Source organism: Parasteatoda tepidariorum, chromosome 2, assembly GCF_982258835.1.
Source record: "Parasteatoda tepidariorum strain Cologne lab strain chromosome 2, Ptep-v5.0, whole genome shotgun sequence".
Classification (NCBI taxonomy): Eukaryota; Metazoa; Arthropoda; class Arachnida; order Araneae; family Theridiidae; genus Parasteatoda; species Parasteatoda tepidariorum.
This window is the reverse complement of record NC_141756.1, coordinates 16,069,475-16,084,635: the sequence shown is the minus strand read 5'-3', so window position 1 is coordinate 16,084,635 and position 15,161 is coordinate 16,069,475. Positions and strand designations below refer to the sequence as shown.

General features: G+C 29.5%; 1 protein-coding gene across 1 annotated transcript; it reads left to right on the top strand.

Moving 5' to 3' along the window:
- The first annotated feature begins 10,644 nt into the window (after positions 1 to 10,644).
- Positions 10,645 to 12,471, top strand: LOC147814557 (uncharacterized). Its single transcript, XM_087156480.1, has one exon. It carries the CDS (start codon positions 10,645 to 10,647, stop codon positions 12,469 to 12,471), a length of 1,827 nt encoding a protein of 608 aa, XP_087012606.1.
- Positions 12,472 to 15,161: the final 2,690 nt, after the last annotated feature.

The window sequence follows — 15,161 nt, the reverse complement described above, 5'->3', positions numbered from 1 at the left end:
CGAATCCAACAGGTCAAAGTAGTAAATGGTGACTGGTGCACGTTAAGTCTGTCGGATAACGAAGTCCTCCATATTCTTATAACAAATGACACCTCTGGGGGTACTGGATTGGAGATTGATCGTTTTCTGGATCAGGTCGAAATTACGATCTGTGGATGAATGAATGGATCCGCTCTATAAACGGGTAGGACGTATGGGTGTGGCAGAAATTGAATTCTTGGCCATAGAGGACTCCACTGGAAAACAAGAACAACCACACCCCTTACCTTAATGGCCTACGACCACAACAACTACTGGATATCATTACACTGTAAAATGTTTCAACATTGAGCAATAAATTTTATGAAATTTCTCAAAATTGATCGAAATAGCTGCAAATCAAATATAGTCGAATTGGAAAACCTCGTGTACTACTCATTATTGAGTATAGTGACATGCTTAATACTGCATCAGCTCGTTTTTGCGCAGAATTTATAGTCTCGAAAATAACTCATCTTATTCTCATTTTGAGAAATTTGTTATATAAATGAGAGTTTTTTTTTCTTTTTTTTAACATCAGGCACTGAATTTTCATTCTTCGCCTCAGAAGATGCTGGAAATGTCGCTCATTTAAAGTTACCCGGAGGGCACCAGTGAACCTTAGTCACGGAGACAAGCAACATTACACACGCAACACTGTTACGGATACACGTTCATAAGGTGGGCCACATTCACCCATCGCATAACAGGGAACAACACACAGAGGCTCCCTGTTATGTGATGTGCATCCATGCCCTGAGCAGGATTCGAACCCGCAACCATTGGCTTCGTAGTCAGACACACTGACCGCTCGTCCACGTGGCCGACGTCTAGGGTAAATGGGGTTTTAAGTTTGATAGGTACTTTATTTACATAGTACTAGAGCTGCACAATGGGTTATTGGTGACGGTCTGGGAAACATCCCTGAGAATGATCCAAAAACATAATATATGCATATAACCGAAGACATAAAATCACAATTTTAATCCTCTGCAGAGATGATGACTTCTCTGTTTTGGTAACCCGTCGACCTACGCTTGAAGTCGAGCACCTTATGGTAGAACAGTTTAACGAAGACCGATACCACGCATCCTCGGTCCCAACGCAGGGCTGATCAAATTTTAAATTTGAATACACTTGTTTCGGGATTATTTTGACACATTTACACAATTTTGTGGAATACTTTTTACAGCCTACAAAACAACCTGTATTTATAAACTATAAACTTACAGCGTTTTTTATATAAAAGGAAAATTAAAAAGTTAGTCATTATAACGACCCAATCATGCAATTTATCGGCATTTCCCCTTAGTTGGGAATAGTACTAGTATTTTGCTATCGATATTTAATGAACCAACCAAATCCAACTGTTTTTATAGGTAAACAAACCTAAGCTGCATTTTCTAAGCTGATATTTTTCTTTTTAAAACACTTTATTTAGGAAATTGATTGTTTTAAAGAGTTATTCTGAAATTTTAACTAATTAAAGTCTTTTCTTCGAGCAAATATTTAGATTTTAATAACAGTAAGAGAAAAATGATACAAGAAATCGAACAAACATGTAAATCATTAAAATAGTTTCGTTAATATCTTCTAAACTTTTAGCCTTACGACATTCCGAATGCCTTTGAGGTATTAAAATGAATTCTTTTCATGCGCGTCAAATTTATCTTGAGGCTTTTTAATATAAGTTTCGCATTCCAAAAGTTAATATTTATGGGATTGTTACTTGTTTATTGATAAAAAAAAAGTAAAAGTATTATTCCAAGGAAAGTTTAAATATCTATTAATAATACATGAAAGTTGAAGTCCTTTTTGTTAATAAACTGACACATCCCAAAATGAATTTTTGAAATTAATGTGCACCATCTTATTTTAAAGGGTCAATGTTCAATGTATATATTTATAGTTATTTTTTGCCGCATCTAAAATCAAGAAAGAATAATGTGTGATTTTTTAAAGACATCCAGGTTTTTCGGTTAAAAGTGACATTTATTACTGAAGGCATGGTGTTTTATTAGATGTGACAAAAATATAAAGATTTTCTTTTTTTAACTGCGCTTAAAAATTTTGTTTTTAAATTGTTTCGTTTCTTTTGATTTTCAAATGTTTTTTTCTTTTGATTTTTGAGTTTGCCGAAATGTTGAAAAGTAGCCAAAGTTTGCTTTTACTGAATAGTCGTCAAAATTTTGATTAACGATGACATCGCAATAAATTTCGTTGGTAGTGGGCACAGTTGAAACTCGCATTGTCAACAAGCACTCAGCTCCGGTATAGATATGAGTGCTCGAGCTCGTCGGAAATTGGGTGAAATCTTGATTGTAAGCTTCCATCGTCACCAACACGGAGACCGGTTATTAAAAACGTAGTAAATAAAAAAAAATTCTAAGCATGATTTTGTTCTAAAAATATAAACTCGCATAATATTAAAAAAACTTACTTTTTTTACATAATTCAAAAACTGGTATGAAATTATAATAAAATTTTTCACTTTTCACTGTACGTTGGGCTTCATCTTGTTTCCCTTAACTAAGTTCAGATCACTCGATACCTTTTAATAGTCGGCACAGGTCGAAATTTAAACTATTTCTAACTAAGTAAATTTCTAATTCTAGTAAAAAGTTAAATTACAGATAATAATAATAACATTATTTATTCAAGGGGTAAACTAAAATTAAAACAAAAAATAATAATTAAAAATCTCTTACCATAACAATACTTTCACAAAATACTCATTCCATTAAAATAGTAAAGATAAATTGCTTATCAAAAAGAAGAAAAATAATAATTTATAAATCAACAAAAATCGGGTTTAAATTTATTATTTATCAAAATAAAAATTAGACTGCGAAAAGTAATTTTATGTTCATTTTCATGGATATATTTTTATTTTAGTAGCATACTATGACTGAAATGAAATTTTGATATATTGTTCGGTTTTCTTGAAAAAGAGGCTTACTACTTCAATGTAAGCCGGACTTAGAAGGCAGAATGTATTGCGGTCATTTATTTTTCTATTTGGAGCAAAACATGAATTATGTGAGCGATATCAGCTACTTCCGTGCAAAGAATTAACAGTATAATCAATCAGGTACAAATAAACCACATAAAAATTAATTTGTGTCAGAAGCAAGTCGTTTGACTGATTGCTTTCCAGCAATCTATCAATATTAAGACACCACCTATAAAAATATTTTTAATATAATAACATTTCGTTCCATATGTTTCTGTCAATAAAATTTATCAATTATCCATAATTCATATCATTTCTTGGTTATAATTAAGTAATTTAAATTACTAATTTACTAAGTTTGGTTAAATAAGTGCACTAAAGTTATTTTTTGAGAATTTATTATATTAAAAATTAACCAGTGAAGTTTGGTCAATGTGAGAATTTTCCAAATAATTACCCGGTAATTATTAATAATCACTTTCCTTAAAAAATATCCGATTACGTATAATAATTACCGTTTAATAATCATAATCACCACGCTCTATTTATAATTTCTGATAATAACCAATAAATGTGATAAAAGAGCAACATTTATCTATTTTACAAAAAGACGTGGTAATTATTAATAGCCATTATTATTAATGAATATTCGGTTACTTTTAATAATTGACTAACTTTTTTTTGGAAATTTCTAATAATAAACGATTATTGTTCATGCCCTTTTCTTAAAATACGTTGTTATGATTAACAATTTCTTGTTAACTGGCATGACCAAATTTATTACTTTAACCATGGCTTACATATAGTTTAATAGTTTTAATTTCGTAATTTAATAATTTATTTTCGCAATTTAAATTATATCATTCTTTACCATATATTTGTATCATCACATTTTCTATCCATGGGGTCGTGGTTGACCAGTGGTTAGAGCATCGATTTCAGTCCGAAGACGCCGGATTTCGATATTCGAAGCCCCTAAGGCCCACTGAGTATATGCGAAATGCCTGTTTGTAAAAATCTGTGAAATCATAAGTGCTGTAGTCAGTCCTGTGGCAGTACCGTGGATTACAAGAATTTGAAGAAAATTTATTTACCCTTCAGATCTGTGTTTAATTTGTGGAAGTGGCTTGAATGTATGGTGCTGCCATCTATTTAGGAGATTCTGAGCTAAGTCACACTTTCACCCTAGCAGTGTTCTCCTGAAAAATGAAAAGCCCTCCTTCCTGAATTCATTCGTCTGAGCAATACCAGTTGGCAATCTTAGCTTGACCAAGTGTCATTAGAAACAACAATCCCATGAATTGGAAACAACAATACAATGCATGGATTTTGTTTGAAATTGATTAGCTTTTTAAAGCAGAATTTCAAATAATTTGTGCCAATAATTTTAACTTTGACAGTTATTTCTTATATATCTAATCAGTTCAATCAAAAAATAAAACATTGCATTTTTTTTACAAGTAAAAACTATTCGATACTATGAAAACAAAATTTGAACTTGTTTCATGCATCCACCAGTATAGTTAAATTTGATACATTTTATCCTTAATACATTAAATCGTAATTTAGATTGACAAGCTAAGAAAAAAATCAGTTATCGTCAGTACTATTGAAATATACTAGTGGGCTGATCCCCCTGCTCGCTGACGCTCACCAACCCCGGAAAATTGCTACGCAATCTTATATGGTTTGCTTCGCAAACCAAGCACGCTTCGCTCGCTACTAATTTAGATACATTGCAAATTCACAAAATTCGAAGAATTCAAAACAATCATTTAAATCCATATAACAACTTTTTTTTAAAAAAAAAATTACATCTTTTTAGTAAATACTAAGTCATTAAAATAAATTTGAATTCAAATAAATGACATGTAATTCGTTAAACCTATTAGAAATGTGCTATAGTATAAAATCTTAAGATAAAATTTCTAAAACTGATATCTCTTTAAAAAGGTTAAAATTTTGGCTATAATTAAGTCTATTAAAAATTGAAATAAGTGAATTGCAATGGAAAAACCTGCATAAACAAAACATTGACTTTCGGAGGAAATCACATTTGGTGCTCTCTCTTGTCAAAAAATACAAAATAAACTGACCTCAAATAAAACTCAAAGGACTTCGAATCAAATAATTAAGGAAACTACTATTCGCGATCGCAACGAACTATAGGGGGCGTTGTTGTATGAGACTAATACCTGCGATTTCTATATGAACAGTCATTCATTTACTCTAGAGACGTCGTTAATGTAGCAGGTAGCATTGCAACGTTCCTTCTTTATTGTGGCTAATTAAATTTAAAAAAGAAAAATGCTTGATATTCTTTCTTATGCAAACGAAAACAAAATAGTATCTCTTTTTATTAGAGAAGGAATATCCAAAACACATCGGAAAAATATTTGTACATTAACAGAAAAAAATATGTATATTCTTATAAGAGTTAAAACCTAATGCCCGAGAAATAGTATTACTAAATTTAATGATATAACATGAAAGGCCCATTTAAACTTTACATTCTATAGTTTTAAGAATCATATTACTTCAAAAATTAAAATGAACAAAAAGTTACATAAGTCTCATAATTTTATGAAATTTAATTTTGTAAACAAAGTTTTTTGACAACAATTTTTATCAAAAAATTTCAAGTTTCAATAAAAATCATTATTTAGAAACTAAGAAACGTAAAATAAAGAATGCTGACGAAACAAAAACAAAAAAAAACAATTCTTTTTTGTCGCCATTTTTAGTGCTACGAAAATTCGTCTTTGGGATTTGCCAAAAACAAAACAAGATGCAATTTTATTTTTTCAGGAGGGAAATATTTTACCGAAAAAACGAAAATGTACCAATTCCCACAACATAAAGCTTTATCTTGGTAAACGTACGTTTTGGAAATGTTATTTCATTTGGAATCTTATTGATCAGAGTTCATATGGCGATATGATTGTTTTAAATCTATGCTAAACTCAACATCGGCTCATTTTCCACCGAAATCCGATTGACTATTTTGATTTTAAATAAAGTGTTTTATTTTATGAATTGTTGCAAAAATTTTAAGTGTAGATTGGCGGCACTTAAAAACCGCCAAATCTGTAGCGGCGGTGGCGTTAGTACGTAAGTACCGAATTTTTATTCCATACTTTTCTGAATCATATTACTTCAAACATTGGAGCATACAAGAAGTATACATAAACACATAATGTTATACCATTTAATTTTTCAAAAAAAATATTTTGAGAACAATTGTTATCAAAAAATTATAAACTAAAAAACGGAAAATAAAGAATTCTTAGGATAAAAAAACGATTTTAAGAATTCTTTGCATTGAAATAAAAACTCTCATATTCTTTTTTTATTATTCTTATAGTTCTTAATCAGACGTAAAAAACCATTCTGTAGAGAACTATCATCAAATGAAGAAAAAATATTTACAAGCAAATTTTTTATTGTAAAAATCATTGCACTTACCTGATTTATAATTCCCGGAGAATTCCAAAATGATATGTTCCTTGTTTGAAAACTTTATTCTCAAATAATAGATACATAGTTTATCCCTTCATTACTTTTAGATAACAAACTACACAGCAAAATTTTATAATTGATATGAATTTGAATATGTAGCTAAAAACAGAATAGCTGAATTCTAGTTGAACTTATTCTTTCAAAACTAAAAAATACTTACCAAGAAAACGATTAAAATTAATTAAGAATCAGCATAAATGGCACTATTTCAAGTAGCTTGGTTAATTTTTTATTGTTGTTTTTCGAATTATATGGATACAGAAATATATACTATTCTATAACGAAGAAGAATATGCTATAACTATTACAATTCTGTATGTTCTGAATTCATATTTATTCACTGGAATGACGAAAGCAATGCTGACTTCACTTTAATTCGTAATGAATTGAAGACAGAATAAATGCATTTTACCTTAATACACACATCTGTAACAGTATCCGAAATCGGAAGTCATCAGTTGCAAGTTTGTTGATAATAGAAATAAAAAATTATTGAGGAATTTTTCTTCAAATGTTTGGCGTGTTCTGTTCCTGAAAGATTTACTAATATTCTGGAGATTTTTTTCAAATTCTTCGGCCTTTTCCTTAAGGAAATTTTGTTTCTTATTTGCTGCTAAAAAATGGCGTCTGATTCAGTCAATGACTTTGATGGAACTAAATGAAAACGTGATAAATTAATGTCTGATATTTACAGGCTGCCGCTAGACGGCGTACTCGAGCGTTGCGATCGCGAATCACGTTTAATACAAAAGGAAGATTTATTAACTAAACAATAAAATTACAGCATCGCAGTTCCAAAAAAAAAATATCACACTCACTCAAAAAAAAAAAAAAAATTTACATTCTAAATAGTCACCATAGCAACCACAAAACTCTTCTCGTTACCATCTATAAACTGATATATAATAAATAAATTATTTAACACAAAATACGATGCGCATAAGCACATAATATTTTACACTCTGGTTATTTCAGTTTCCCTTTTTAAAAGCGCTATATGTTGAGCCACCTCACCATGTGACATTCTTAGCCGCAATGATTGGTCGATTTTCAAGCGTTGCCATTCGGGGAGTTGTAATGAGGCTTCTTTTTATTGCCGTGTAAGAGAAATATATATATAGATTTTAGAAAGATAGAAAAGTAGATGCATAATAGTTTATTTATCAAACTTTAAAAAAGCATGCGCGCATTATTTACTATTGAAGAGTAAAAAATAAAGGGCAAAAACAATCATAAAGGATGAATATAATTTTTGTAGTTAGAAAAACTATAATATTTTTCTTTTTTTTAAATTATCTCGAGGAAATTAAAGTTTGTATTTCTTCCTCTTTTGTTGTACATTTTTTACTACTTATTTTGCATATTATTCTTATACAGAGTGATCCGTAAAACCCGCGCTTAATGTGCATTTTTGAAATCCTTATCAAAAATTAAAACAAAAAAGCATTCACATTGGGAGTCAGAAATTAATCCTTAAGAAACAAAAAAAATCATAGCGTGATCAAAATCTGACAAAATACACTAAAGTAAAGTGAATGTAATAAATATCAAACCAGGTTTAATTGGAGGTTGAATCTTGAAAGTGTTTCGAATCTTTTAACTTCTCAGCGTCTTCTCCCACAATTAAACCAATCTTATATTCACCTTCCTATCCTGTGATTGGTCAAATTTTTTGTCGGAATTTTTTTTAAATATTAGTCTGCGTGTATGTACTTATATGTGTATTCTTTTTGTTTTCATTTTTGATACTAATTCTAAAAATACATATTATTGGTGGTCTTTAAGTAACACCTGTATAAAAAAATTTAATTTGACTGTTCTTATAAAGTTTATTCTGTTTTAGAGGAATAATAACGAAACTTAAAGGATTTTAAATGGAATGGAAAAAAAATTTTAATGGAATAAAAAGGAATTTTAAAAGATAAAACTTTAATGAAAGTAAAGAGGAAGTATTGTGCCATATGAGTACAACAACAGAAGGTAAGAAAATATTTTGGACAAAAGTAACTTTAGAAGGAAAATATTTTCTGTTTCATCCGTTTCTCTTCACATTTTTTTTAATAATTAAATTTTATTTTCTTATGTTAATTTTTTGAACGGAATTAAAATTTCTGTCAAGAATAATCGTTTATTTAAAAACATATATACGTTTGACCTCGCTTATTGCGAGTCTCGTTTTATCAAGAACTCGAGTTTACCAAAGAAAATTTTTATAAATGGTTGGTTAAATAAAAAGCCTTTATAAACCCAATTAATATGAGAACCTACTGCTACTTATGAGTTTATGTGCATATTCTTGTTAGTAAAATGTTAAGTCTGATATTGATAAATAAAATAAAATAAAATCACCACTATCCACATCAAAAACATGTAGTTTGTCGAAAAATTTGCAATCTTTTATGAAATGAATTTTTATTAGGGATAATTTGTTTTATGTAATGCGTGTTGTACATTAAACTGATCTATATTCAATTTCAAAAAAAACAATTCTATAATTAGGGAGATAAACATTAAAAGTATCACTTTCTGTATCATTTTCGCATACAGTAGCTTTCTGTTGCGATAATTTTGGACCTTTATAGCAAGCCACCCGACCTTACATACCAACGTTCTCGTTATAAACAAATTCAACCGAATTAATTACATCAGTAACTTTAATTCTTTCAACGTGCCTCTGAGTAAATACTAACAACCTTTAATCTAAATTAGAAGAAAAACTCAGTTAAATTAAATTAAATAAAAACTAATAAAAAAATGGAAGATACTGTATAACTATTAACGTCACTCTGGGTACCTGGCTGACTGTCATTACTAACTGCACATGGAGAAAAAAAAATCTTGTAAAATTACCGTGCAGTATAATAATGACATTTCTCGTAAAAATGAAACAAAAACATTTTGGTTGCTAAAATTAAAATATCCTGTTTCTAAACCACTCTATTCATAAGGTATCAGTTTACCGGGTATTCTGTTTCTCAAAATTTTAGTGAACACACATTTAGTTACGAAATACAAAACTGAAAAGTAAATTTCGTAATAAAATTACTAAATTTTACCACATTTACCAAATTAAATCATATATTATAAAATTATTCATTATTGTAAATTTTGCCAAATTTATTACCAAAACGATTCGGTAAAAATTGCCGAATTTTTGATGTTCCCATAGAAACAGAAACACGGTAAATTTTACCATATTCTGGTAGTTTTGATCATACTTTTTCCCTCGGTGCAACGTCATCTGGTCTTGACAGCTGCAACATTATATTTTTACTGTTGAGTTCCAAACATGACAAATAAATTAAATTAAAAATTAGTAATAAAATAAAAATTTAAGAAACCTTAAAAAAAAGCAGAATATGGTAACATTTGCAGAGTAAGTATTACTTTTTTTTCAATAAGATAATACCATTCCTTAATTTTAGAAAGTAATGCTCACACATTTTTATTTCTTCAATTATGAACTCCAAGATAGTTTAAAATACCTATTCCTCAATGAATAGAAAGATAATATTAAAACCTTGAAAAACAACAGATTTAAAAATATTTTCAACATCCAAGTAAAACATTATTTTAGTTACATTTGCATATTCATAATTCATGATAATGCAAAGCTCTTAGAATAAGTGTATGATTAAGATGTGTAAAAATAAATTTCGACTTTATTTTGTAAGCTTCTTTTACAAAGCCTATAGGGAGAACTTTGATTCTGTATATTGTTTAATTAAAAAGAAGATAAAAATTAAATGAAATATTTTTAATAACCTCCGCAATATCTAAAACCTATGACTTACTTTTAATTAAAAAAGTGCGTTATAACAATTTAGTTTAAGTAGAGAGTTTAACATACTTTCAAAAAAAATTTATTTCATCCTTTGACTGAAACAATTTAATACGAAAATAAGCAGTTATAAAGCAGTTAATAATATCTTTACAAATATTTTATTATAATCATTCAATAATTATAATTCCTCTATTATTAATTATTGTACTTATGCTATTGATGTAAATATTTTTTTTATTATAAGATTGGTCATTTAATATTTTATCTATTAAACTGATTCATAAAAATGATAATAATAATTCACTAATAATTATGATATTCAAAGCTTATTACAATATATTCCAAAATAATCGAAATTATTATTGACGATATGGCGATAAATTTGGCTTGCATTGGTCATTTCCACTATAGTATAGTTTGTGCTCATGCACCCACTGAAGACAAGTCAGATGATGAAAAAGAAACCTTTTATGAAGAACTAGATAAGATTTTTAATGACTGTCCACGGCATGATAGAAAACTAATTATCGGAGATCTTAATGCTAAGGTGGGAAAGGAATCTGAATTTCATTCAGTTATAGGTCGACACAGTCTGCATGATATTACGAATGATAATGGCTTAAGGTTAATTGATTTTGCCGCCTCCCATAATTTGATCATTGGGAGTACTTGCTTTCCCCATAAAAAGATTCACAAAGCTACTTGGAGAGCACCAGATGGATCATTTGCTAATCAGATAGATCATGTACTTATTGAAGCTAGACATTATTCTAATTTATTAGATGTTCGAACTTACAGAGGTGCCAATGTTGATTCAGATCATTTTTTGGTAATTGCAAAAGTGCGAGAAAGAATATCCGTGGTAAAAAATAAAAAAGGTACAGTTTTGAAAGAGTTCAACTGTGATAAACTTAACATAAAGGATATAAAAACGAAATATATCAATGATGTTGAAACTGCTCTCACTAGCATGCACTGGGAGAAGGATTCTGTTGAGTCAAAATGGCTACAGTTGAAGGAAAAAATTTGCAATGCTGCTGACAACGTTATTAGTAAGAAGGAAAAGAATTCAAATAAAGATTGGTTTGATGATGAATGTGCTGCAGCATCCAATACTAAAAACATTGCTTATAAAAAAATGATTCAAAAGAATACGAGATTTAATGCTGATGAATATAGACGATTAAGGAGAAAGGAAAAGCGAATACATAAGAGCAAGAAAAAAGCTTTTGAAGAGGAAAACCTAAGAGATATTGAGTCCCTGAAGACAATAAATGAAAGCCGAGCTTTCTACAGACGAATTAATAGAAGTCGAATGAACTTTAAACAAACATCTAACCTCTGCAAAAGTAAAGATGGTTTGATTCTGACAGACAAACAGTCTGTACTCAGCAGATGGAGTGAACATTTCCAAGAAATGTTCAGTAAACATGATCAATCCTATTGCTCTGGGAGCTCTTTTGAAAATAAGAATAATGAAGATACACCTCCGCCTGAACTGGGCGAGGTTGATATTGCTATTAAAAAGTTAAAAAACAACAAAGCAACTGGGCACGATAGGATAGCAGCTGAGCTGTTAAAATGTCATGGTCCAGTATTTCTTAAACTAATTTATAATCTTATTACTGATATTTGGAATGTTGAAATTTTACCTTCTGACTGGAACACTACCATTATTTGCCCAATATATACAAAAGGTGATACCATGGTTTGTTCTAACTACAGAGGTATAAGTTTGCTATCTACTACCAACAAAATCTTGTCAAACATTTCATTCCAGAGACTTATACAATATATAGACCCTCAAATTGGAAACTACCAATGTGGTTTTCGCAAGGGAAAATCTACTAAAGATCAAATATTTGCACTTAGACAAATTTTAGAGAAGACCAGGGAATTTGGTACTACCACACATCATCTCTTTATTGATTTCAAAGAAGCCTTTGACAGTATTAATAGAAATCGCTTGTATGAAGCCCTGGTTGAGTTTCGAGTACCACCAAAACTAATTAGACTTGTAGAAGCAAGCATGTCAAACACCGTATGCAGAGTCAAACTTTTGGGATCTTTATCTGAAGAAATTAAAGTAAATAATGGAGTCAGACAGGGAGACTCCTTATCCTGTCTTCTTTTTAATGTTGCTCTAGAGAAAGTTATAAGAGATGCTGCAATCAATATCAGGGGCAACATATTTTAAAAATCTATTCAAATATTGGCGCATGCGGATGATTTAGACATCATTGCAAGAACTGTTCCTGCATTAAAAGAAGCTTTCCTTTCTTTGGAGCTTGCTGCTAGGGATATGGGACTAATCATCAATACCGATAAGACCAAATACATGCCTGTACTTGCTAAATTAAATTTTACTGAATCCTATCTGGAGATTGGTTCCCACAGGTTTCAGACTGTTCAGAATTTTACTTACCTTGGTTCAATAGTTACTGCCGACAATAACATAGACAATGAGATTCGGAGTCGTCTAATTTGTTCAAATAAAGCTTTTTATGGTTTAAAATGTTTTTTCAAATCCTCTCTTTTATCAAAAAATGCAAAACTTTTACTCTATAAAACATTAATTAGGCCAATACTTACCTATGGATCTGAGACCTGGAACCTAACTCAAGCTGGTGAAAATAAAATTGCCATTTTTGAGAGAAAAGTTTTGAGGGCCATCCTTGGTGGGATAAAAATAAATAATTCCTGGAGAAGACGATATAATACTGAACTGTATAAAATCTACAGAGAGCCAGATATTGTGAAATTCATTAAAATACATCGAATGAACTGGGCAGCTCACATTTTCAGAAGGAATGATGACTCAAATTTAAAAAAAATCCTGTTACATAAGCCCCTAACGAACAGGAAAAGAGGTAGACCCAGACTGAGATGGTTGGATTTAGTTGAGACTGATTTCCTTACTCTAAAGGAGAAAAACTGGCGAACAAGTGTCAAAAGTAGAGAGAAGTGGATTCGAATTCAAAGGAAGGCACTGGCCCACCCTGGGCTGTCTAGCCAGATATGATGATGATTGGTCAAGAAGAGATTGATACTTGACAGACACAGAGCTTTAGTACAGATTTAAGAACTCTAGTCAATCGGAAAGTAGTTTGAAAATGGATTGATTAAAAATTCAGTTTAAAAATAAAATGACAATAAATTTTTAAGAGTCAGAAAAGTATTGAAACTTTTACTTTTATCGATAAATATTTGAGTTCTCTAGCTAGAAGGAAAATAATTACAATTTCAACCTCACGAACATAAAACAAGTTAGTGTATAAAAGAAGAATGTATTATCTCAAGAAAGGAAAATATTATACAAAATTTTTTGTTGTTGTTAACCCAAAATTGGGTCTGCTGTACAACGACGGTCATAAAAAATATGCATATATTTTGCGCTATTATCACAAAAGCAGTAAACTTTCATTATAATTTTTTTTTCTTCTTTTTTTTACATGAATCGGCCCATTTGAAACAACCCTATAAAATATAATTCTAAATGCAGTTATGATTTCTGGATTTCAGACATGTCATGCGATCGGATTTTGCGATCATACAGGACAGTGTTTTAACAGTGTCACTTACCCATTAAAAAAAAAACATCATCGACATTGCCATTTGGTTTGTTAATTTTTTTCTTCATCAAAGAGTTTTTTTTTATCAATGAGACGAAAACTTTGAATTTTTTAATTACTTATTCAAGGAGAATTACATGTTGCTTTAATATATACTTTATTTTATACATTAAATGTATACATCTATATATACGTTAAATGAATTTTTAATTAACATTTTTACATTAAGTTAATCCAACAAAACTAAAATTTAGTAATCGTAAAACGGTAGCTCAATATGTGTATCATAAAATTTTGCATATTAAGATCGGTTCATAGCATTAATTGACACCAGAAACGGCAGTTTTAGTTTTAATCTTAAGAAGGGGTGATCAATATTACTGGTTAGTACCATTAAATAAGGGATAAATAAATACTGTAAACACGTAAATTCAGTATTTTTTATGTTGATGCCAATTAGAGATATCTGGATTTTCTTTTTTTTTTTAATTAATGATCATATCATGAAATTTTTCTTTCTGCAATGAGCATGCGCTAATCAGAAATAGTAATACAAAAGTTTTTTGGAATTATCTTTCATAAAATATACAGAAATAATGATTATTATTTATTGAAAAATTACGAAATCTTGAAAGTAGTTCTCATTGCGTGAGAATTCTCTGACTCAAAGGAAATAAAAACTTTGATAATGAATAATAAAATATGCTTTTTTATATCAAATGTATATATATATATATATATATATATATATATATATATATATATATATATATATATATATATATATATATATATATATATATATATATATATATATATATATATATATATATATATATATATATATATATATATATATACGACAATGATGCTTAATTATTATTGGTCATATGTTAATTGATATAAAAAACTGATCAAAATTATAGCAAAAATATTGGAGGAAAGATACTTATTCATTTTGAATCGACATATTATTACTGACACTGAACCTTTCGAAAAATTGATAATATGCATCAATTGAAATAAAATAAAATAAGCTGTGTGCTAAAAAGCCAAGCTCATGAAGGAAAGATTATTGGGAAATTCGTTTAAGAAAACCGTAAAAAATCGCCATTCACAGATGACGCTTAATTCATATGTATCACTGACGGTAATACACTGTACTATTGGTATTATGGTAATTGGCGAATAGGTTTTGATAAGAATTCTACAGCGGGTTTTCCGTATTTTCAGAAAATATTTTTTCCAGTAGTAGCTAAGATAGTGCATTAATATTTTAATGAATTGGAATTAAAAGAACTTTTTTCCATCATTA

Excerpts from the sequence above, each read along its gene's own strand:
- LOC147814557 (XM_087156480.1), top strand. The coding sequence starts at position 10,645 with ATGGCGATAAATTTGGCTTGCATTGGTCATTTCCACTATAGTATAGTT.